Below are 27,367 nucleotides of genomic sequence, written 5' to 3'. Positions count from 1 at the left end.
ATAAAAAAAATAGAAATACCGGATGTCCTATTCAAAATAACAAAGTTGTTGCCAAATTGTCGTACATCCGGCAACACTGGAAATGTGAAATTATTTTAAAAATGTACCTTACATGGCCAAATATCTATCCACAAAATTTGAAATCTTTACCATCAATAGTTTCCATAATAATCTAATAGGCCACTCACCTTGGGACACCCGATATAACAAGGTAGATTAATTGATTTATATATCAGATTTTGCCCAGGAATATCCATACATCATATATTTGATGGAATTAAAAGGACATGCTTCACACAAAAAATATACTTTTTTCCTATCATGATTTATGAGATAGGAATGAATGTTTATTTCTGGCCACATAATATGCAGTAAACACTGGTTAAATATAAAAAACAATACATTCTTCCATACAACAGAATTGCTTCATCTGAAAATCAATCAGTTCTAAAAGTATATAAATATAAAAAGCTAAAAGTTATAAACCGTTACAACATGCAAACAAACAATGAGCATTATATATAACAATTGAACAATAATAAAAATCCTCATGTTACCATAAGATTAATTAGAATCAAATCACATACTTTTCAAAATCAACATCCAAAAGCTTCTCAACAATTCACAATAATATAGAAAAAAAATATATTTTGTTACAGTGATAATTATATATTCAAACATTCCATAGTCTTCTTTCACAGAAAGTGCATGATCATCCATCAATTCAACATTTTTCATTAACTAAATTGTTCGGTCCTATATGGCTTTAACAATTTTCAAAACTGATTCCACAATATACCAATATAAATATTATTGGTTGTGCATGACTAACTAGAAGCATAGTATACTTATTAAACATTTCTAATCTAAATACCTTAGTACCTACTCTCTAATGATCACAATAGTAATATTATCATGTTATGTTCAACAATGACTAGAAATTTTAAAGAACATACGAGATTTTCTCAATAGGTTACTCTAAAAAAAATTGTGCACCAGATATAATTGAAGAAATGAACAGACTCAATATTTTCAATAGAAAAAATATGAATTATAAATAAAAATTAAAATTGGATAAACTAAAAATAACTTCAAGAAAGAAAAATGCAAACTGTAAACAAAAAAAAATTATTTCAGGATGAGCAACTCATAGAACAATTGAAAATCTAACTTAGAAGGGCAAAAGTAGAAGTGAATTTCAATTGGGAAAAATAAATTAGTTGGTATTTACAAGTATTAAGTTCCAAAAATCAAATAATATTATTCACAGTTTTTTGCAACTACTACAATAATTTTCAATGAGCATCCACTAGAACTCAATTCTAAAGAAGCTATTAATATGCCTTCTTTTCTTATTCCCCAGTCTTGTCTTTTAAGCTTCAATGTACATATTTATTGAAATTTTTGTGCTCATATCACATTTTTGTGAATACTTTTTGAGATCAATTAATGATCCTTTCATTCATATTCCAAAGTTAAGTGGAATATCAGACTTTGTTCAAACACAATCTTTTTTTTTCATAAATAAATATAAAAAGTCAAATACATCTAATCCATGTTTTGAATGAATTGCATAAAAGATGAGACGATTTTTTTTAATGAAATCATTAATCAGAACTGGGAGCAACTGAAGGCGCAAAGAATTAAGTACTAAATTATATTTCGATTTGACTGTACATATATGTATATATATATATATATATATATATATATATATATAAAACTTCTTGATCTAGACCTTGAGTTGATCAGCACAGCTCAGAAGGAGGTAATACTGTGAACAACAAGGATTGTCAGGATGGTTTTGACAACAACCTAGGAGAGCCTTGGTCGTGAGTCGACCTGGCTCTTTACCTCTTTACCCATTATGGTGATTGAAAAAAAAAAACAAAAATATATATATATATGTATATGTTGACCTTATCGAGTATTTAATATTAGGAGAATATTAAGCAAACTCCTTTTTTCTTATGTTATGATTAATTTGAGTACAGCTTAAGTATTAACTCTTGCAGAATTATTTTTAGACAAATTGTAAATGGACTGTGTTAGACGACCAAGAATTTTTGAGGGACATGTAGATATCTACACATTTTTTGCTGAGTGGATCAGTTTCTGGTATGGTAGACAGTGGAAAGCTTTCACCCTGTAAATTAAATCATAAGGCGGATAAAAATACAATGAAATATATATATAAAATAAGAACTTACTTTGTCATTATTATATTCCCATAGAACTTCCAGCGTCGAGATGAAATTTTCCAATTCAGCATTTGAGGCAAAATATAATATCCAGTCTCCACCACATTCATAAACTTCCCTACATGCAAATTCCTGGAACAAAGTTTCCTTACAAAAATTTGAAAAAGGTCTGATTATAATAATTAATTTGGTAGCAGTATTTGAAAAAAATCTTATTTTCCATGTCATATCTCATATAAGGAAGTAAATTATCTGTGACTATGGAGTGTTTTCGGTCACCGACTGGAGCTACGAACCGTACCAGTCCGCAATTTGATTACCACATTGACAACTGTGAGAGGAGAAGAAGACCATTACTTGGCATACAAGTATGAAACAGCTTTTGAACGCCAAACTCGGTTTGCTGGTTTGTTTACTGGAAAGCACCTCATACAAAAAAAAAGTGCGACAACATTGCCTTAGCTGTGTTCAAGACATTTCCTTTCTCAGGGTGGATCCATAATTAAGGTGTAATTTGGAATTTTTCTCTGAGTTCATATCATGTAACCTAGAATATCAAATGGTTCGTTTTTCCAGAATTAAACAATGAAAAACAACTTAATTTTTTTAAATGACAAGTATTCTAATGATTTTGCAGGACCATCTCTAGCATTTCTGCCGTCCCGGCAAAAATAAAAATCGGCGGCCTTGCAGTTTGGGGTTTTTGTACTAAAGAAAAGCGAAGATATGACGAAATGATGATCATGTTCAGGGAACGAGTGTTCAAAAAAATAAAAGAATAGTTAACAGGTAAAATGGTAACATTAATTTTTATGGCACTCACAAGAATGCACCAACTCTGCTCAGCTGAAGGTAATCGAAATGATACCAGGTCCAATATTGAAGCACAGGATAATGCTTGAGGTCCTCTTATTAGTTCTTGTTCCATTTCGTCCAGGAGCAAAGATTGTACTGTACAAGGGAAAGCCTCCCTTACTGTTAGTATATGTTCAGTGGTCATCAGAAGAGAGCAAGACTGTGTGACCAATTTATCCTTGTAGTGTGTCTAAAAAAATTTTTGATTGAAAATACTGACCAAAAAACATTTGCAGAAGAAAAAGTATAGATGCGCTTACCCCATTAGCAGCATGTATGAGGGCTTGTAGCCATTCACTGGCAACATACTCATCAGGAGCAGCCAGCTGAAGATTTTTACCGTTGATGATAATCTGAAAAGTGTGTGGTCTTGGAGAATTAGGCAAACGACGAGCTCCTTGACAGGCACCGTTAATAAGTGGATACACCATCATAGGAACTCTGTTCGAGGCTGAAGATAACATATATAAAACTCCAGCTCTGTAAAATTAGATAAAATCAATTTCTGATTTTTAAATCTACACTAAATAGCATTATAACTTCGGAAATTTAAATACTGTTCAACTATTCACTGTTTGCTAAAGCAGGGTTTTCCAAATTGTGGTGTCCACAGAGGGTCCACAGATAAAACGAAATTAAAATTAGGAAGTGTGATGATGTGTCCAAATTTGTAATAGAAACTTGTAAAGCCTCTAGACAGTTGCACCAATTTCAGTAAAATAGATCATGTGCAGTTTTTTTATGAGAACCTATGGATAAAGGTTGGCAAATCCTGAACTAAATAATTAAAAGTATTATGACTAAATGGGTGGTAGGTCACAGTAACAAAGCTTACACAGAACACTACCGGTTCTTCTAACTCATACAAGATCTGAATTTCTTAGAGATATCCTGATTTCTAGATTAGTCAAGATAAAAGCTAAACTAAAAACGCAGACAATTTGGTCAAAAATTGGCGATACTTAGTAAACATTTAGAAAACTCGTATTTGCCATAAGAACTGGTTTTGCTTTGGATTCCATTCTTTCTCAGAAATCTCTCATTGTCCTTCACAATCTTTGCAAACCCCTCCAATAAATTACTAAATTAAACTATGAATCAAAGAATTCAAAATTGAATTAGAAGATTTTATGTTCGACTCTTGGAATTAACAAGAAGCGTCAGTTGATTAGCAATAAAGTAATAAATAGCTGCTAAAGATATCATTGTCAGGAAAGTTCAAAACTCAATGCCAATATTGATAATTGATTATAACAAGAACTTACTTCAGAATGAAATATGCTGTTTCCCATCTCAGATCAGATTCTTTCGTTCTAAACATAAGCGGTCCCTCTTTGGTAGGACCGTGTGGTGTGACATCTTCAATATTTACACTTAATTCTTGGATATCAACAATACTATAGTATACATATTCTTCATCCTGCAGAATGAATATTTATTAATTTAAATATCCATAAGAGGCAATAAAAATTCTAAAGTTTCATTCAACTAACCTTTTGTACAGCAGTTTGTTTACAGATAGCTCTCCTTAAGTTCACCAAATCATGCATACTTAGTTGTTTCACTGCTGGCAAACACGGTTTGTTTATATTCTTTCTCATTGCCATTCCTAACTGACCAATGAAATCGTTAGTCACTTGGGTACATCCTGTTGTGATCATACACTGCATATCTTGCTTGAAGTTTGAAATGTGAATTGTTTGTCCATTTGGTCCAATCAAGATTGTACTTAGGTCAGAATAAGGTAAAAAGAAATGGTTTCTATATCGACCACCTGATATTAGACTTGTTATATATAAGGCTGCGTTTGTCAGAATAGCAAGTAAGGGACAACTTTCTCCTTTAGATGTATAAGCACTTCTAACCATGAATAACTGAAAACAATTGAATTATTGAATAATCTAGGGAATAAGAATAATTGCGAAAGGTCTATTAAAACAAATTAAATCTTGAAATTTTCAGTTTACATTTCAGTTTGTAGGATTCAAAAACCAAATAGAAAACACTGCAATCTTCACACGATAGTTTATTATATTCTACTTCCTCATAGAATATCTCAGATGGTCAAAAAGAGGCTTGAAAAAAATACAAAAACTTAAGAGGATTGAAAATTCTAGCTCAGGTTTTTTGAGGCAAACTTCAATCTTCTGAGCCCCACATTCAACAAACTTTAATACTCCCTCCCTAGTAGGTTATTTATGGTTACCTATAAATTCTACTTTCCTCATATGCAATGTCATTTTTTCGAAAGAGCTCAAATACTGGTTACCGCCAATTACTATAACAGCTCTGGGATCACAGGATGAAAACAATTTCTGGTCCCTGATTTAAGAATTTCTTCACAAAAATAGTTTTTAAGATCATTCTAAATAAAATGTAGTAATTTCTACTAAATAAATAAATATTATTATTATTTTAATTATAACTACTATTCAATTCTAATTGAATTTGTTATCAGCATTATGTTTGGGCTTTAGGGATAAATATTTCGGGTTCCACTATTGCAAAGTTGACGAAATTTGGTATGGGTATTTTGGTCGAATCATAAGTGCCCTGTTTTGTTCGATAACTTTTAATCATTTTGAAGGTAATATCATTATGCCTCTCATAGAAGCCCCCCTCCTTATTGTCAAAAAATTGAGATGGTCTCTGTTCGAGAAAATTTTTCACCATGGACAGGAGCAGATAGTAATCACTTAATGCCAGGTCCGGACAATAAGGTGGATGCATAAGACCTCCCAACCAAGCTCCAAGAATTTCTGGCGAGTTACTATCGATATGTGTGGCCTAGCGTTGTCCTAAGGGAACACAATGCCTTTCCTATTGGCCAGAGCTGGCCGCTTCTGGGCGATTGCTTCCTTCAGACGGTCCAATTCATTATATTAGGTTATGGCAACAAGCGAAGGTGCTTTTTTTATTATTCATAAATGATATCGTCGATATTATAGATGTAGCAGTACTGTTGTTCGCGGATGATTTGAAGATATATCTCAGGATACTCAACCTTAATGATTGTATCAGACTACAGTCGGCTCTTGATCGGCTATCAGTGTGGTGCGCTAGTAATATATTGAGCTTGAATATCTCCAAATGTTACGTTATGACATACACAAAAAAGAAAACTATGATTGAATATGATTACAGGATCAGCAGCTCAGTACTTACTCGTGTAACAGAAATTAGGGATCTGGGGATTTTATGTGACTCTACTTGTTCTTTTGTACCACATATAAATCAGTTAATACTTGCTGCCAATGGAACTTATGGATTTATAGTTAGAAACACAAAATACTTCTGTTGATAGCTCTATTCAATAGTTTTATTAGAAGTAGGTTGGAATATTGTAACATAGTTTGGAGACCTACAGGGTGTCCCATAAGTGGCACGTCACAGTGACACCGGAGGTAGGTCAGCTAAAGAGGGACCTAACCAGCCTAACATGACCCCAGTAAAAGTTGCATGGTTTTCGAGTTATTACCAAATTACGTTTTTTAGTGAATTTTCACCTTTTTTAACATTGTCAGGGTCAGAATTCTGCTGGAAAGCTCTCGAAGCTTATTTTTTTTGTTGTAATGGAATCTTAAATAGTTATTTAAGATGACATGAGTATGATTCTGTCAAAAAGTTATGTGGATTTCCGTAAATTAATGGATAAATCTTGATTTCAATTGCTAGCAAAACGAGAACTTCGACTTTGGACACCTGATGTGAAAAAAAAATCCTTGAAACAAAACGAGCAAGTAACATCAAAAAATTGGGCATTTTAGACAGATTTAGAAATGGTACAATACACGAATCTTATGCCCATAAAACTAGGTATTTTCATCATTTTACCGATGCCCTATGTAACTAATTTAAAACTATGCACCTCGCTAGCCGTCCCTAGAGAGAGACTTGTTCTGTCTCTCTTTATCTACTTGGTAAAGAAAGGGATGGATAGAGTGCTTTGTTCGATCATGTAGCACGAGCAGCGATGGCCCTGCAAACCAAATCAGTTCGTTACCTTGCGTTTCGTGCGATCCCCGTGTTCTCCGTGTCTCTGTTTTCGTGTGTTCCTTAACTAAAATCGACTTGGCATTTCTCTGGACTCTGATTTACTCTTTATTTGTGGAATAAAGTGACAACTCGGCACTCTATCGGACACTGATTTGTGTATGCAACCATGGCGAATCACAAAAGTTTACTCATAGTAAGTACGCTGACATGCATTTAATCTACGGCGAAACCAGGCGTGTTTCAAATCGAGGCAATGTGAGTTACAATGCAAGATTGGCTGCAAGGTTGTACTTGGAACGATATCCGAATCGTAATCCTACCAACTACGAAGTCATTTTGAGAACTGCAAATGCTTATCGCGAGGGCAGACTACCAGGGACGAATAGCCGATCTGGAAGACCTCGAACGATTGACGACAACGTCGTTTTAGAAGAAGTGCGAGCGGAGCCAGGAACTTCAGTGCGAAATATTGAACGCCGTACTGGAGTCCTCAAATCCTCGGCACAACGAATTTTGAACAGGAACAAATACCATCCCTTCCACATTCAACGCGTACAAACTCTACAGCCGACTGATTATGCACCGCGTGTTGAATTTTGTCGAAAAATGATACAAAAGTGGAGAGAAAATCCCAACTTTTTTAATGAAGTGTTGTGGAGCGATGAATCGGCCTGCAGAAGGGACGGATACACCAATTTACATAATATCCATAGCTGGCAACTAGAAAACCCGCACGAAACAAGAGAAGACCGGTCCCAATACCAATTCAAAATCAATTTGTGGACGGGAATTTTTAACGGCCAAATAATAGGACCGGTCGAGTTGCCAGCTATTTTAAACGGGGCAAACTACCTGGAAATGCTTCAAAATGACCTGCCAGGATTATTGGCACTCAGGCAGAGGATGTGGTTCCAGCAAGATGGCTGCCCGGCACACTACGCTCGGCGGGTTCGCGAGCACCTCAGCAACACATTCCCCGACAGGTGGATTGGGCGATTAGGACCCATACTGTGGCCACCGCGATCCCCGGATTTGAATCCACTGGATTTTTTTTTATTGGGGATGTTTAAAGGACAAAGTGTATACAAAACCAATAAGAAGCGAGGAAGAATTGCGCGAACGCGTATTCGACGCAGCCCGGACCATATCGGAAATTAGTTTAAGAAAATTGAATAGTAATTTTATAAAACGGTGTCATTTATGCATTAGAGTCCGAGGGAAACAGTTTGAACATTTACTGTAAGTTAGATTTAAGAATTAAATAAATAATCGAAAGTTAAGTCTGTTTTTAATTAATTTACCTTTTTTTTCAATAATATTCCTTTTTCGCTTCCCCTAATCCATCTTTTTCCCTATTGTGACTTTAACAAATAATAACAAAGCCCGGTATCAAATGTAATGTCATAGCAAGCGGCAAAATTACTTGATAGCGGGGTTCCTAGTTTCAACTTAGTTAAGTAGGGCATCGGTAAAATGATGAAAATACCTAGTTTTATGGGCATAAGATTCGTGTATTGTACCATTTCTAAATCTGTCTAAAATGCCCAATTTTTTGATGTTACTTGCTCGTTTTGTTTCAAGGATTTTTTTTTCACATCAGGTGTCCAAAGTCGAAGTTCTCGTTTTGCTAGCAATTGAAATCAAGATTTATCCATTAATTTACGGAAATCCACATAACTTTTTGACAGAATCATACTCATGTCATCTTAAATAACTATTTAAGATTCCATTACAACAAAAAAAATAAGCTTCGAGAGCTTTCCAGCAGAATTCTGACCCTGACAATGTTAAAAAAGGTGAAAATTCACTAAAAAACGTAATTTGGTAATAACTCGAAAACTATGCAACTTTTACTGGGGTCATGTTAGGCTGGTTAGGTCCCTCTTTAGCTGACCTACCTCCGGTGTCACTGTGACGTGCCACTTATGGGACACCCTGTATATATGAATATCACAGGAGAAGAATTGAGTCAGTTCAGAGAAAATTTTATAAATATTTAATTTGGAGGGAGGATGGTGTTTACCCACCTATAGGTTGTGATCATAATTTATTACTTTCAAGATTCTGTGCACAGTCCATTGTAGATAGGGTAAACGTGTGTGCATTGATGTTTCTTTATAAAATAGTTAATGGCGGAATTGATTGTTCGGAGATTTTGTCTAGTTTGCTATTTCTGGTTCCCCGTTTGGGTTCCAGGAGTGAGGAGGTGTTCTACTGTGGAGTGGGGAGAACAAATTCGAGTCGTAGATCACCAATTTGTTATTCATGTAAGTTGTTCAACTCGCTCGCAAGTATATGTGACATACATCACGATTCTCCTCGGTCCATCGTGGAGGCCTATTATTTTCACAGCTCTGTGAGCTGATCTTGGGTTGGGTTATCTCTTTTTTTCATCTCTTTTTTTATGATTATGTACATTGCCATTCGTAATGATTGTTATATTGTTAAAATAATGTAATTAAAATTGTGTTTTCCTGTAATTGGGGATCAACCCTGTTGGAAATAAAGGACTTATTATTATTATTATATATCCCGAAATTTCTCAAAAATTGTGTGAACATTGTAAAAAGAAAGCGGTAAATTCAGTAAAGCTACCACCCAAGTTGTGCATCTCAAGCTAAATTGGCTGGTGATAAAAATAAATTAATTTGTTGTGAAGTACGTGAGAAAAGTGAGGTTAAACCCGACCAAACAACAAAAATTCTTGAAAGAATGGATGAAAAAAGAGAGGTTCTTAGGGAATTTTTGGACCCTTTCAAAAAAGAAATCGATGAAAAAATGAATAATATAGAGCATTCGGTCCAATATATGTCAGACCTCTTCGAGGAATATAAGAACATCAAACAAATGAAGCAAGAAATGAAGGAAATAAAGGATCAAAATGCAGTACTGGACGAGAAGGTGAGAAGTTTGGAAATTAAAATGAATAAGCTGGACCAGCAGGGGAGACAAGGAAATTTGATTATAGCGGGTATCCCTGACCAACCTCAAGTGGAAACAACAGAGAACACTGTTGTCAAAGTTTTCAGTGCGTTGAGGGTCAATATTGGAGTAAAAGATATTAAGGAGACTAATAGAATTGGCAAAAGGGAGAAAGCACCAATAATGGTAAAATTACACAACTACGATCATAAACGGACTGCACTGAGGGCTATTAAGAGACTAGGGGATTGAAGGGAGATAACAGCAATATATATTTGAATGATGATTCGACTAGGAGAAATCAAGATTTGTTCTCGAAAACCAGAGAATTTAAAAGAGTAAACAAACTCAAAAGTGCCTACTATTACGATGGCTGGGTGTATCTCAGAAAAAATGAAACAGACCGACCAATTAGAGTATATTCAGAAGAACAGCTGAAACTTTGAGATTGAAAGATGGCAATTGTAAAATACGTTAACTATACAGCACTGGAGAACATCAATATACTCTATTTAAATATAAGGAGTCTACACAATAAATTGGATGATTTGAATGAAATACTATGGCAAGTAACTTTTAACGAAACACATTTAGTAGTACTTACAGAGACTTGGCTCTTTGCAAATGAGGTGGACTTTTTTAATTTAAGATCATTCAATGCTATATATCATTGTAGAAAATCGGTTGGAGGGGGAACTAGTATATGCATGAGAGAGGATATTGACTACACCATAAATGACACATCAACAATAAAATTAGATGATTGTAATTATCTGTCAGTAAAATTAACAAAGATAAACATCACTCTTTGGAGCATTTTTAGACCCCCAAAAAGTAATCTGCCAGTCTTTTTGGAACAATTTGACAAAATAATAGCTGAGGAAAAAACCGCTGTGTTATACTAGGAGATATGAATTTGAATTTATTACAGGAAAGTGGATACACTAAATATAAAAACTATATAACAGCAAATGCATTTGAAATACAGAATGTCATGAATGCAGAAAATGCAACACGTGTCAGTAAAACTGCCCATACTATTCTGGATCATGTACTCAGCAATAAAGACGTATGTTGTAAAATACATTTATACGACCATTGTATAAGTGACCACAAAATGATGACTGTAGAAATTAAGGAACCACTAAAGATTCGTGAAAAAGAAAAAAATCGCTATTTCCAAGATCAATGTTGAACAATGGATGCAGATGGTAGAAAATGAAATCCAGCAGACTAATGTTGATAGTTTTTAAAAATTGGCGGGTATTATAGTAAGCACAAAAACCTTGTGCACAACACAGCACATAATAAAAAAAGGAATTAATAATGGGTGGATCACATGTGAATATCTTGAACTACTGAAATTACGAGATAGACTATATGTCAGGAGGAAGAAATTCTAAATAGGCAAACTAAAATGGATTTCAAAAGTATCAAAAATCAAGCTAACAATTTAGGAAACAAACTGAAGGTACAATATGCAGAGAAAAGATTTCATGGAGCAAAAGGAAATTAATAAGAAAACATGGGAGATGCTAAATGATATATGTAACAGGCAAAAGAGAAACACCCAGAAAATAACAACAATTAAAGGCATAGATGGGCAGATGGTGAACAGTGAAAATCAGATAGCAGTGGAGTTCAACCAACATATTTCAACTATAGGTATAGTATATCCAAAGTCACTTGAACTAGTCTATAAAAACGCTTGGCCAGAGATTATCACGAAACAGTCATAAACCATAGGCGCATACTTTTCAAACAAACCCTTGAGTTGAACAAAATATTTTTGCGTATGTATGGGACTCAGATGTCGATTTTTTCAGAACATTTGTGACGTGAGTAGCTTTTGCTGTCACATCAAAACTATGTCATTCTACGGTGTTATAATTTGATTATTCTTTATTCTCGACCTGTAATATACTATCAAGGAATATTATCAACAATGATGAACTGATCGTTGCATAAAATTATAAGAGCACGAAAATGTTAGAGATGAATTAGGAAATGTTCTGTCTGAAGATAAGACAAACTAGGGTAGATAAGTGCATGACCTTGAGATCCTTGAATGACATCCAATTTTCTACGTCAAATTAGCAGATACGTTGCCGAATTGAATTTATTTGTTCGTTATTCTAAGCCGGAATTTATGTCCCGCAGTGGAAGCAAAAGGCTGAATTATAATGATGTATAAGGTGATTCATCGCGATGGCCAACATTAGACGTTTATGGTAAACTAATTATAATTTTGTGCCGAAAATTTATGAAATTTCTTTTATACCGGAAACAGAGAGTACCACTTTCTTATTTCAAACGGCACACCCTGTATATTATTGCATTATCAGATAGCTTGGTTGATGATAATTTTAGCAATATGGCAATACTTGAGTATAAACTCAACGGTTGATAAGTTAATGGAGATTCTTATAGATATATTATGAAGAAGTAGTTTTCTGAAAAAAACCTATATTTTTTTATTCATTCAGTCAATTTTACGTAGGTATAAAAAAAAAGTCTCAAGCAAATCCTATACTTCAAGAGTTATCGAGGAAAAACTTGAACTAAGGAAAACTGCAATTTCTCATTGAATGTATTGTAATAAATTATTCGGATGGTTGAGAATCCATAAACCAATAAAATTTCAATTACGAATAAATAATGACCAGTAATAACATTGCTAAAATCAGAACATGTAATGAAAAATTTGTTGGTTAATCTCAATTTAATCAATTTTTTCTTCAGTGGAATGAAGATATTTAGGATGCGAAATCATTTTCTTCAAAACCCGTCATATCAATTCTGACTTTGAAAGTAAATGGAGGAATAGATGTGATTGCAAAATATTCATCTTTTTTTTACATAAGCCATAGAATTTCGCAAAGCATCTAGTCGAAATCATTAAAAGCATCAGTCACACAACTAACTGAAACTATGTAAAAATGCATTTCAATAATACCCCTATGGGCCACACTGGTCTATGCGAATTATTAGAAAGTAATGTTCCTTGGACTATTTTAAGCATGTTTTGTCCTTGGATGATTTTTGAAAAACCTCTTTGTTTCGAAGATACAGGGCGAACAACATTTTTCATATTTTTAAAATTAATAATAGTTTAAATAAAAATGCGTACCGCACTGTGTTTACTAAGTAGGTACAATTTATTTTTAAATTTGTTTAACAACATTCCAATTACTAAAAACGGACTTAAACCCCTTAGATTATTTCCTATGGGGCCATCTAAAATCATTAGTTTATACCACTCCAGTAGAAAATGTGGAAGACTTGCGAAATCGGATCATTGCTGGGTGTAACTTAATAAGAAATGATCCTGGTGTTTTTGAAAGGGTTCGGCAGTCAATGAGGAGAAGATTGGATGCTTGTATGCTGGCTAGAGGTGGTCATTTTCAACAGTTTTTGTAGGTTGAGTTGAATTTTCATGTAATTTTTCATAATAAAATGTTATTATCTGAAATTTTGTTTCCCCTATATCTTCGAAACAAATAGGTTTTTCAAAAATCATCAAAGGACAAAATATTCTTAGAATAGTCCAAGGAACAACCCCCCGAATTTTTGCCGCATGTTTAGGAAACACCCTGTATATATATATATATATATATATATATATATATATATATATATATATATATATATATATATATATATAGTCCAAGTTTCCAGAAATTCCTTTGGAATTTATGAAAATATTGCTAACAATACTCTCAAATAAACCCCGGTATTTAGCAAATCGTCTTGGAAACAAGAATGTCCCGATTTGATAGATTTTATTGGCTGAATATTTCCGCTCGTATTCCCCGTTCCACTTTGAGGGCGTTTTTGGTTTTTATCTGTTCTCTTGTATCATACGTTGAAATGTATGATGCCCCGTTACATTTCCTCTGCTAATACTGAGATTCATCGACACATATGCTTGATTGTTTGAAATTAATAATTTGTATTACTCTTTCTCAAAAGAATTATATATATATATATATATATATATATATATATATATATATATATATATAAACCCCGGTATTTAGCAAATCGTCTTGGAAACAAGAATGTCCCGATTTGATAGATTTTATTGGCTGAATATTTCCGCTCGTATTCCCCGTTCCACTTTGAGGGCGTTTTTGGTTTTTATCTGTTCTCTTGTATCATACGTTGAAATGTATGATGCCCCGTTACATTTCCTCTGCTAATACTGAGATTCATCGACACATATGCTTGATTGTTTGAAATTAATAATTTGTATTACTCTTTCTCAAAAGAATTATATATATATATATATATATATATATATATTTTTTTTTTTTTTTTTTTTATATATATATATATATATATATATATATATATATATATATATATATATATATATATATATATATATATATATATATATATATATATATATATATATAATTCTTTTGAGAAAGAGTAATACAAATTATTAATTTCAAACAATCAAGCATATGTGTCGATGAATCTCAGTATTAGCAGAGGAAATGTAACGGGGCATCATACATTTCAACGTATGATACAAGAGAACAGATAAAAACCAAAAACGCCCTCAAAGTGGAACGGGGAATACGAGCGGAAATATTCAGCCAATAAAATCTATCAAATCGGGACATTCTTGTTTCCAAGACGATTTGCTAAATACCGGGGTTTATATATATATATATATATATATAATTCTTTTGAGAAAGAGTAATACAAATTATTAATTTCAAACAATCAAGCATATGTGTCGATGAATCTCAGTATTAGCAGAGGAAATGTAACGGGGCATCATACATTTCAACGTATGATACAAGAGAACAGATAAAAACCAAAAACGCCCTCAAAGTGGAACGGGGAATACGAGCGGAAATATTCAGCCAATAAAATCTATCAAATCGGGACATTCTTGTTTCCAAGACGATTTGCTAAATACCGGGGTTTATTTGAGAGTATTGTTAGCAATATTTTCATAAATTCCAAAGGAATTTCTGGAAACTTGGACAACCCTTGTATAATTGAAATATTCTGGCTTCCTCCAAGTGACTTTGGACATACTATAGCAAAATATCAGAAAGAATAAAACACAGAGCCTATGACGGATACAGGGAGGAGAAAACATCTAACTCTATATATCTAAAACCTACTCATCTGACAGAGTTAAAGGGGATCCTGGCTGACATCAAGGACAACTGCTCTCCAGGTATAGATCAAATCACTAAGAAAGACATTCTACAGTTGTTCTCAGTAAATAGGAAAAAAGAAATAATCAACACAATCTTGCAAACAGGAATATTCCCAAATGAGCTAAAGATTGCAAAAATAGTATCTATTCATAAAAAAGGCATTAAAGAAGACCTGAACAACTATAGACCAATATCTTTATTGAACACATTCTCAAAAATAGTAGAAAAAGTTATCAAAGTGAGAATAGTAGAATTTGTTGAGAAAAATTTTAGATTTGACCCAGTACAATATGGTTTTCAAAAATGTAGCAGCACACTGGGAGCTACAGTGGATCTACATGAGTATGTGCTGAAGGAAATAGACAGAAATAATTATGTCACAGTAGTGTTGGTAAACTTAGAAAAGGCTTTTGACACCGTAAACTTGGAAGTAATGTTAAACAAGTTGGAAGGAATGGGAATTAGAGGGGTATGCTACAGACTAATGAAGACCTATCTCATGAAGAGGAAACATTGCACTGTGGTCAGAAACTCAATAAGTAACACAAGTAATGTTAATATAGGATTACCTCAAGGATCGGTTTTGGGGGCCTCTTTTGTATTTGATGTACATTCATAGCCTAAAATATCTGGGGCTACAATGCGGATATTTTATGTATGCCGATGATACTGCACTGGTGTTTTCCGCGCCCAATTTAAATGAATGCGAAAAAACTATGAATATGGAACTAAATAAGTATTTCAAATGGCTGTGCTATAATAAGTTATGCGTTAATGTGGAGAAGACTGTTTATATACTAGTGAAACAAAAGACAAAAAAATATACAGCATTAATTTATTTATGAACCAAATTGAACTAAAAGAAGTGAAAGAGTTCAAATACTTAGGTCTGCACATTACTGATAATTTAACTTGGAACAGACTTGTTGAAGATATAATTGATAAACTTTCTCCTATGATTGGTGCAATTAGGAGATGTGGGAATCAACTGAATGAATGCGCAAGAAAATTACTGTACCATAGCTTTATAGAACCACATCTTTCATATCTTATTCCTTGCTGGGGTACAGCTTCAAACTATGTACTTCAAAAACTTCAAAGATTCCAAAATAAAGCAGTCAAAATAATATATCAACTAGACTAACTCACACCGACAGTTCAGAATTATGAAGACACTAAAATATTGAACATTGAAAAGTTAACGCTTCTCGAACAAACCAAGTTAATACACAAAATAAAGGAAAAAACTATTAAAAACCAGCACCGTTCTAGTCCAAAATGATAACTTCCATAATTATGAAACAAGAAGAAAAGAGTACCGAAGAAATGACTTTGCAAGAACGACCAAAGCCTTGACATCTCCTATTACTAGTGGAATTACCTCGTATAATAAACCTATAATTACCTCGTAGATAAATAAAATGTGCAATAATCTGAAACTATACCTTTTGTGATTTAGTCTTTACTTATCTGTGATATTTTTGGTTATAAATTTACAAATTAGTTTATTTTTGTACTGCTATTATTCTTATAATATTATGTTAATACTATTTTGTTGATTATTTTGTTATAGGCTAAATCTAGTCATACTGTAGGCCCTGGTGCCAGTTTTTTGTAACTGTTTTGGGGTCAGCAATAAAGATTGTTATTGCTATTATTATTAATTGTTGACAGTACAGTTCGGAGTAAACGGTTGTGCCTCAGGGGAGCAGCTCATAGTAGATAATTCTCTGCCAATTCCAGCAAACACACAGAAAAACCTTCCTTGCCGTCAATACTAGCTTGGCCACTGTTTTCGCCGACTCGCTGCGTTTCGAACACGACTGTTTTCGTCTGATGATCCACTTTTCATCACCAGTCACCAACCGCTTCACCAATCGATTTTATTGCGATTAAGCAGCGATTCCTTGATGGAAATTTGGTCCATGAGATTTTGCGTTAACTCGTGTGGTACTCAAAAATCGAGTTTCTTTTTGAGACCAGCCTTATGCAAAGGGTTCCAAACGGTATTTTGCAAACTTTAGCTCTGGGTAATCAAAACAGTGCTTAAATGACGGTCGGACTTGACAATGTCCAAGATGTTATCGACATTTTCGACAATTGCGCTTCCACTGTGTGGTGCATCTTCGACATCAAAATTACCGGAACGCAATCGATGAAACCAAAATTGTGAGTGATTGGTTGTTACAGAATCGGGACCATAAACACTATCGCCTTTATCGAAGAAAAACTGTAAAATATAGCATTTTCTCTTTGCTAGTGTCTCATCTTTCTAACGCCATCTAGTGGAACTTGATCGGACTTGTACAATGCGAAATACAGATAACCTAAGCCATCTATTGAAAAAAGAATGGATTTCTTTTTACTACACCTAATGTTTCTTACCGTTAAGTAGCAGTCCTTATCATAGACCTATAATAACATGGACTGAGCGTTAGAGAGAGACCATTGATATCGGTGTATTGTGACAAGGATGAAAGTTTAAAGGCATAACATTGGTTTTCTGAACTGATTGTATGTGTTTTCTTGTGGTGATTACTAATTTGTAAACAATTTACTGAAGGTTTGTTGGTGTTCTGGTGCTTATTTTAGTACTAATGAACAATTTTAAGTATCTCTGCTTCGTGTGTAGCTTATAACTGTGTTGTTATATCCAAAAAAGGGTTGGACGTGACATTTCATAGGTAAGAAAACAAGAAGGGGTTTATCGTTTATTTTATTGAATATTTTCACAGGTTTCCGAGAAATTAAATTGAATGGGTGATGGAAATATGGAGTAAAGACAAAAAACCTTCTGCCACAACGGTAATATGTAGTAATCACTTCAAAACAGAGGACTATTATGTCAATCTCTATATGGAACCAAAGTTTTGAAGGAAGGAGCCATACAATTTTGATATTGAGAACATGTGTTACTATAATATTAATGAATACTATACAGCAAATTCCTGCCCTTCATAGATACGGAGTTATGAATTTTTGACCATGTTATTCCAGTTTCGAAGCCCTGATTCGAATCTCTTCGTCGGATGTTAATCACAATTTTTTTTATATTGATATTTATTATATGTTTTTTTTACCATATGTGCTTGCATATTTGATGATAAAAGGTAATATAATAAACCCATGTATAAAATTTGCAGTACTTTTTTAAACCGTTAGAGTAGAGGAAGATGTATACTTTTGGAACGTAAGGCTGAATTTGTCCTTTGATAGGAAAAATATGCCACTTTCATTTCCAATAACACTCACTATTTAATTTCCTCATTCTATTTCTAAAAATATTTGGGCTATTTTTTCAGAAGATAAAATATATAAAATTTTAAAAATTTCATAAATTTTCTGTTGTGTTTTTATTTATCACAAATTTTGAATTTCCTAACGCTCAGTTACACTTGTAGCTATATTATATCGAATATAAATTTAATTGTCTATAATATTATTGATATACTGAACTATCTAAAAACCCTGGAAAATAATTTAAAAAATATTTGCTTTCAGGTAGCACTCAATAAAATTCACCTTTTTCTGAAAGAAATTTTAGATAACATGAAAATCTGTACCATACAATTCTTAAATGTGTTTCATTTAGCTATTTCAATAATCAACTCATGCGAAAAATTGAATATTTCTCCAAAAAAAAATTAAAAACGCGCTATTCCAATAGCCATATCAAGCTCTTTCAATTCTAATTCCATCCGAATAACTCAATATTTCTAATTGAAAAAATTAAAAACGCTTTATTCCCATAGCCATTTAGCTATTTCAATAATCAACTAATGCGAAAAACTCAATATTTCTCCAAAAAAAAATTTAAAACGCGCTATTCCCTTAGTAAATTCGCGTTTTCTGCCTTCCTACTTCCTTCCTTCACAACACCTCTCTCTCTTCGATAGTCCGCAGAGCGCAGTGAGTAGAAGCCACGTGAGGGTTAGTCCATGTTATATCTTTTTAAAATACCGGTTTAATTTTGAAATAAATTATCATGGGTTCAAATCCCGCTCATATATATCTATTATTTTTTCTTTTATTTTTTTTGTGTTTAAATCGAAAATTTAAATATAAAATAATGAAAGAAGAAAAAGGAAACCACATTATAATGCCTTATGTGGCAAAACTTGCTGTTTGTTAAAAATTTAATAAAATAAATTCTAACTCACTCTGATGAAAGTCTCCAATTGACTCCTGAACACTTCACGATTCAATTGAATTATCATCTTCTTATCATAAACAACTGCATTTGCCTCCTTCTTTTTCAAACCATTTATTATTTCTTTTTCCAACTCCTTATCAACTTCGTCAAAACCAGTAAACTTGCCTTTCACACCCTTCACATAAAGATCCAAATATTTTCTCTCGTTTTTATGCCTCTTCGCCGATTTCGCATCCAAAATTTTCTTCAAAGTAACGTTTCTCAAAAATCTGTCGATCAGCGACGATTTCGAAGTCGATGGTCTCGAAACCGTCTCGTTCTTGGATAAAAAAGGACTTACTTCTTGTTCTGAGGAGATTTTGAAAGAAGACTGGGTTGAATAGTGATTGCTTCTGTTGATCCTCTTTTTAGGTGAGTTGAGATGCCGAGAGTGGGTTGCAACCTCAGAGTACTCAGACAGGGTCGCATCATTATCAGACCAATCCAGTTTAGAAGAGGAAGCATATGTGCTCAAGATGGATTTCGTGCTTCTGTCAGTTGGACTTGTTTCAATACCTTCCTCTTCTTTTTTCAATGGAGTAGACATGACTACCTCTACTTCTTCTTTTGCTTCCTTTTCCGGTTCTTCCTTAGCTTTTTTTCTAAAGAAATTAAACTCTTTCATTATCATTTGGTATATGGTAGAGCTTTTGGGTTTGCTCTGTTGTTCAAATGCCTTCTGGAAGTTGTCATACTCATAAGAATAACTTATACCTTTGTGTTCATAAACATTGCTATCACACAAAATGATATTAGGTGGTAATTGCTGATCAACTGGATAGTTTGGATAAAAACCTTCACTTCTTGACAATCTGAAGTTACTTTTAGCAACTTCTAGGTTAAGATTGCCTCTTCTTTTCACAGGCTCTTCTTTTATAATCATATCTTCAGATTCTAAGAATGAGAAATTGGTGCAAGAGCGTCTACGGTTAGATTTTTCATTTCCTGAAGTATATACTGGTATATCTTCTTGTCCTTCGGGAACTCCTAAAAGAAATATTACTACTAATTTATAGATTGAAAACCAGATGCTATTGAATGAATGAATTTCTTCAAAAATATACAGAGTGAGTTTTAAGTATGGAACTCAGAAACAGCATAATTTTTATAGATTTTGGAGTGCAAGGATCTTGCGTTATGGTCGATATTATGGTAGTATTTACATTGTTGTCAGATCTTTCCTTTTTCCGGAATATAATAATGAACTTTGTTATTTCAAATGGATCACCCTGTATATTTTTCTTCTTTCAAAATCCTTAAGAAATACTGAGTATTTTTCATGTTATGTTCCCTATATCTAAATGACATAAATTCAATGTTATAGCTACATTTACCTTGTATTCGCCGAAGTTAAACTAATATACAGTGGACTCTCGATAAGTCGAACTCCCAGGGACCACATAAAACTGTTCGACTTATCTATAGTTCGGCTCACCAAACGTTCGAGTTATTGAGGTGGGAGTTCGACTCATTGAGGGAAAAACTCGAGGTAATACATATTACCGTTACTGGACTATGGTAGCATAATATTCTCGAATGCGACAAAAACCTGTCTTAACAACCTGGAAATAGCAGAAAGAACTTGCCTTAGAAAGATAACAAAATTAAGACATCCCAACAATCCCTTACACAACCCCTCCAACACTCTATTATATGAAACAACAGAAGTGGAGCCAATACTGACGAGACTGCATAGGCTGGGCATGAAATTCATCAAAAACCAAAATAACAGAAATATTATGGAACCACTAGTACACCGCTATAATAGAGAAACCACTGAAAAGGCAAAACTACCAGCGCTCCCACTTTATGAACACTTGCTATCCCTAGAATAGTATTTATATTGCAACTACTATATTTTTTATATGAAATGTATTTAATCGAGATGTAAATTACTGGCTGGAAGACTTCGGTCGATAGCCGTTTGATGTGTAGTCAATAAAGTTCTCTCTCTCTCTCTATCTTCATAAAATTCATACGGGTTTAAAAAAATCGTTAATTTTCATTTGCTTTAAACGTTTTTTTTCCAATTTGGAAACGACCGAAGATATTTCATTTAGTTTCCTGAAAATGTCGTATTCGATATCTTCAGAACTTTCCAGAAAACATCTGATCGTATCGATAGCTTGTCTAGCTTCTTGAACAGTTGGTGGTGTAGGTGGCTCAATTTCAGGGTCCTCCAAATTGTCCAAACCTGCATCGTCTTCTTCTTCCCTTCCTAACACTTCACGTACGATGCTTTCATCTGTAGGTGGAAAGCATACCGGTAGATCACAATCCACCTCCACAAATTCGTTAAAGTTTGCATCCACATCAAATACAGATGAAAGGATTCCCCATCCATCAATTTTCACTTCTTCTGGATTTTCCAGCGCTGTGTCTGATTCATCGGTGGTAATCACGTCGAATCCACATGCAGAAAAACAATTCTGAATTGTTCGAGGGCTCACTTCATCCCATGCCTTCTTGATGAAATGTAGAGCTTCTAATACATTTATTGGGACTACAGCACGATTTTCCTGTATTTGTCGAAGCACATGGTTTACTACTTCAGTACGGTATTTAACCTTAAAATTTTTAATGATTCCCAAATCCAAGGGCTGTAGTTTCGATGTCGTGTTCGGTGGTAGAAACTCTACTTTTAACGATATAAGAACAGGCAAGGGATTATGAGCTGGACAATTGTCTATGAAGAGAAGAGCCCTCTTCTTTTTTTTTGTCAACTCGTTATCCCACTTTTGCAACCATTCTCTAAAAATAATTCCAGTCATCCATGCTCTAGAATTCGCAGTATACTCTGTAGGAAAGGTTTTAACATTTTTGAAACAACGGGGCTTCAGCGATTTGCCTATAACGCATGGTACATGTTTCACTGAACCGCTCATATTAACAGCAAGCAAAACAGTTAAACGTTCTTTACTTTCCTTACCACCATGACAATCTGTGTTTTTGAAATCTAATGTTTTGTTGGGTAAACATCTGTAAAACAGCCCGGTTTCGTCTGCGTTGTAGATCTCATCGGATGTGTACGTTTCCAATAAATCCGATAGATGAGCTAGCCATTCAGCACAAGTGTCTTCATTAACGCTAGCACTTTCGCCTGACAAGGTTCTTCCAGCAATTCCGTACCTTTTTTTAAAATTGCATAGCCAACCACTACTCGCTGCAAATTCGTGGCCTAGGAAAGATGCGAATTCCTTCGCTTTCTGTTGAAGAAGTGGTCCATTTACTGGAATATTGTTTTTGCGCGTTTCCTGGAACCACTTTATCAAACATTTTTCAACATCTGAGTGCTGAGGCAATTTTTGACGGTACCGGTGTACTGATTTTCCTTCTGCAGTGGAAGCGATGATTTTCATTTTGTTTTTGATGATGGTTGACAGGGTAGATTTAGGAATTCCGAACTGGATAGCGATGAGGCTTTTACTTTTTTCGCCTTTCTCTACTTCCCGAATGAGTTCCAGTTTATCTGCTACTGATAAAATTTTGAGTTTTCGCGGAGCCATGACTTATAACGCTCTTGGCACACGATGGCTTCATAAACAAATAAGGAATGAATTGAACTAATGTCCCTCGACTCCTGAGCGGTTGAAGAACACATTATGATGGCTGCCACTTGTGGTGATTGGTTTGCGTAACGAATCCTTTTCGCTTTCATTCGTGAGATCAAAAAGTTCGACTCATTGAGGCGATGGTGGTCAGGAGTACGACTCATAGAGGTGGAGATTTCCGCGGAGCCCTTCCAGCAGTTCGACTCATCTATTAGTCTCTTTAGTCCCAAGAACACTGTTCGACTCATTGAGGTGAAATTACATAGGGTAAGATACGCAGGAATCGGGACTGGAGAAACAGTTCGACTTATCAAAGAGTTCGACTTACCGATGTTCGACTTATCGAGAGTCCACTGTATTTAAATAGTTTTTATTGAATAATGTTTCATGATAGAGGTATGTCCATTTGAGTACTACAAAAGTTAGGAATTTTAAAAATCATAAAGTATAGGCAATTACAGCAGATGTTCAAAATGTTGTCCGTTTACTTGAATACAACAAGCCCTGCGATTTTTAAAACTTTGTAAGATGCTTTTTGCAACATCCCTGACTGCTCAATTGTTCTATTCTATCCTTGGTAGCTATAACTATGTCATTTAGGTATAGGGAACATTACGTAAAAACTATTGCATAATTCATTATTAAAAAGCAGAAAATATACAAGATGATTCATTTAAAATAACAAAATTATTCCGGAAAAAGGAAAAATCTGACAAAAATGTAAATACCACCATAATATTGGCTACATCATAAGATCCTTGCACATAAAAATGGTACAATCTATTTGAGATAATTGAGGTGTTCCATACTTAAAACTAATCTATCTAATATAAAAGCTACTCACCTCTTTCTGCAAGAGGAACAGATGTTGAGAATGTTAATATATTCTTCAAACTACCAAAAATATTAGAGTCCAACAGGTTATTTTCAGATTTCTGTCTGGGAATATTAATTTCTTCATGAACAATCTTAGTGTCTATGGTTCTCTTTTTTGAAGTTTTCTTTAAACAACTTGACTTTGGTTGAGATTGAGATGGATTCTTCTTCGGCACATTTTCATCTGAAGAATCTTCTTCGTCTATAGAACTGGAGATACTTCCAGTTGAGCTTGAAGAAGTTGATGAGTATTTCTGATTCTGTATATACATGTCTGAATTTGTCTTTCGGTTTGATACCGGTTTTTCATAATATGGTGCATCACCTTCAGCTGCCCAACTGTAGCGTCCTTTCACTACATCTGGCTTTCTTATAAATCCTCTCTGAAAGAAACTAAAAGACACATCTGGTTCATGCGTTATGAAACCATGATTAATGTGTATATCGTCAATTTTCGTACTGTTCAATATATCTTCATGAAAAGATACCCTTTTTTTTGGTGTATCAGACTTAGATTTCTTCTTTCTTTGTCTACGATAAACGATTTGTTCATCTGTTGCTTTAGGTTCAGGTTCAATGACTGGTACTTCTTGAGGAACATTTTCTTCGACCTGCTGAATATTGGTTTTCAATTGAGAACATAGATTTTCATTTACTTCTTCAGATAGGCTTACATTCATTTGATCATTTAGAACAGGGACAAGTTGATTTTGTGATGTATAATCCAATAATTCATAACTGGTTAAAGACACATTCATCAAATCTGTTTCTGTTGTTGCAGATGGAAGCTTGCCTGAAGATCAATAAAAATAATCTCTACTGGTGTAATAGCAACAAGTATCCTAAGAATCAAACAAATCACTTTTGATTAAATATATTTGAAAGCATTTATGTAACTTTCAATAAAAATAAACCTCTTACATAAATTTATTCAAAAATTTGACAAATTTCAGATGACAATGAACAAATTTGCTCACCTTGGATAGGATGCTCCATTTCAAAAACATCATCACTTAAATTTTGATTCATAGTTCCATGGACACTAAAATCCAATAATCCACTATTTCTTATACAAGGGGAGGATCTAGATCCTATAATACTATTCTGCTTTGAGTAAAATTCTAGTTTATCAGTATAATTAAAGTTTTCACTGAATAAATCTAATGTAGATCTTTTTTCAATATTTTCTTTATTGGACAAAAATAATTCTTTTATACTCGCTATTCCGAATTCTTTCTCAAATAAATCCATTTGACATTTAAGTTCATTGTTTTCTATTTCATTTTGACTGGTTTCAATTCTAGCATTTTGTATATTATCCTGGTTATTTCCTGTTGAATTACCTGTGGCTGTTAAATCTATTACAGTTAGTCTTTTTGAATCATTATGCTTATTTGGTGCATTCGTTTTAGTTGAAGATTCATTGTCTGAGACAAGAATCGACTCCAACTCACATCCAGTTCCACTGGCTGACATAACTGATGTAGCTTCACTCTCGCTATCAAGAAGTTGAACACCTGAATCAACAGGAGATGATAAGCTAGAAGTCATTGATGTCGTACTTGAAGTCATTTCGCTGTTAGTTGATGTTTTAGACTTAATAATGCAGTCTTCTTTTACACTGTTAGCACAGATGGCAACTTCCATTGTGCTGAAATTAACATTGCAAGTAAGTTGTAAGACCAACTAAATAATGAATAATAGTAGTAGATCAATCTCATAATTATTCTTAATTGTTGAATAATCAAATCAAATTCACTTCAAGGAAAGATTTTTGTCATTTGGGTATTTCTGTTTTTATTCACCTTGTTTACCCAGTACTATTTAGCATGGGTATCTTGAATTTGCCTTCAAATGAAGAAAATTGGGTAGGATGTTCCTCAATCCATTTATATTAAACTCTCTAGTAGCTCATACAAAAAATAACATAACTAGACTAGGCTCTAGTGACAGATAACAGAGTAGAAGTTCTAGTTCTAGAGCTGATAGACGTCAAATTTGACAATGCAGAATGCAATGAATGAATGAATACATCCGCAGAGCGCAAATGTTACATACAGTATATCCAACCAAATTTTGATTTCAAGTTTCCCAGCATTGGCAAAATAATCTTTGGAAGACCCTTTCAAATTTCAGTCAATCCTTTGTGAAATCCTTATCATTGTTAATTTCAGTTGAAACGATTTATTTTGGGTATACCTTATTCTGTTCTGTTTCACTAACTTTTGAACCAATATTAGAACAAATTTTATATGATGATATTGTAAATTTTAGACAAAGAAGATGTAAATGATAACTATTGTTCTTATAAAATTTTAAAGAAGGTATCACAAAATTAATGAATCATCATCAATAAAAATATAAAATGGTCAGATTATTTTCAAGGAATTGAATTAGCGCATCCGCCATATTCACCGTATATCCTACTCTATACTAGAAATTTCAATTTTTTCTATACTATGAAATTCATCAGGTGGCAAATTATTGCAGAATTCACCTATTAACTCCTACGATAAAAAACTGTCATTAGGTAAAACCTATTTAACGCAATTATTATTCGAAAAAACTACCGAAATATTTCTAAGGCACTCAATTTTAAGTATATTGACCTAACAAAGATATTATTTAATGTTAATGTTAATTTGAACAGACAACTTAATTATGTATTGCTCAAATTAAATTATTATTTTTTGTATATAACGAACATTTTAGGTTTATGACGAGTTATCAACAGTCTACACAGCAGATTAGAATTGCCGTTTTGCCATGTTCTTTCTTTACTCTTGGAATTCGTAATAAATCTCTTGGAGTATGCAGATCAAAGGCAGATCCTGGTGTTATCAGGTGCTTGAGTATTTCCTTCATCTTCATCAGTAACATCAATGTACGAAGGATCTGGGGTGTAGGTTGCTGCTCGGTATCCTTATTTTAAATATTATGGGTATCCAAATTAGTTGTATCAACAGCTATAAAGTCTGCATCAGAGAAAACATTTTCATTTGCTGGCTAGATTCTAATAGCTTTGAACCCATTTACTTCTGTTATCATAGTTGCTGCCTTCTTGAAAGCTTTAGCGAAAATAGAAGTCAATTGAAAATGCGTAACTACTCCTCGCTAGTGTTAAAACGGAGCCATGTTTTCACCGCACTTTTTTAGCAGCTTCAATGAATTCAAACTTTAAGTACCTATGTGTTGAATGACCATCAAGAAGCAGCAGTACAGGATTGTTCTTATAGTTAACCGCAACCAGACTAAACATTTTTCAACCAATACTAAGAACAAATCTGCCAGATGAACACGCCCAGCAATCAGGTGATGCTCCGTCTATTAGTTCATTTATCAGCACCCATTCAAATTTCGATAGTCAATGGCTGACCTGTTTCTTACCCTTCCTGGAAACAATTTTGGTCGAACCTTTAGCCTGTGTAGTGATTGCACTCTTATCAACGATGATCATTTGACCAGGTAATTTTATATTTGTCTAATGTATCACACAAGAGGTCGAAAAATGTATCGACTGTAACTTTATGAAACCCATAGCGAACAGTTGAAATTCACTACAAAATGGTTAACATTTTGCAGTCACAG

General features: G+C 33.8%; 1 protein-coding gene across 2 annotated transcripts; it reads right to left on the bottom strand.

Moving 5' to 3' along the window:
• Positions 1-212: 212 nt before the first annotated feature.
• Positions 213-26,142, bottom strand: LOC123678490 (serine-rich adhesin for platelets). 2 transcript variants are annotated; one of them, XM_045615533.1, is made up of 11 exons: positions 25,585-26,142; positions 24,757-25,430; positions 24,454-24,572; positions 23,748-24,393; positions 19,321-20,339; positions 4,550-4,930; positions 4,322-4,476; positions 3,317-3,536; positions 3,025-3,246; positions 2,211-2,333; positions 213-2,146 (listed from the first exon to the last, which is right to left on the bottom strand). In XM_045615533.1, the coding sequence occupies exons 2-11, from the start codon at positions 25,424-25,426 to the stop codon at positions 2,024-2,026; spliced, it is 3,678 nt and encodes a 1,225-aa protein (XP_045471489.1). In that variant the 5' UTR covers positions 25,427-25,430; positions 25,585-26,142; the 3' UTR covers positions 213-2,023. The 2 variants fall into 2 exon arrangements, with proteins under 2 accessions (XP_045471489.1, XP_045471488.1); XM_045615532.1 differs by having other exon boundaries at positions 23,748-24,572.
• Positions 26,143-27,367: the final 1,225 nt, after the last annotated feature.

Source organism: Harmonia axyridis, chromosome 4 (assembly GCF_914767665.1).
Source record: "Harmonia axyridis chromosome 4, icHarAxyr1.1, whole genome shotgun sequence".
Lineage (NCBI taxonomy): Eukaryota > Metazoa > Arthropoda > Insecta > Coleoptera > Coccinellidae > Harmonia > Harmonia axyridis.
The sequence above is the reverse complement of the archived record's forward strand: the minus strand, read 5'-3'. Positions and strand labels throughout refer to the sequence as shown.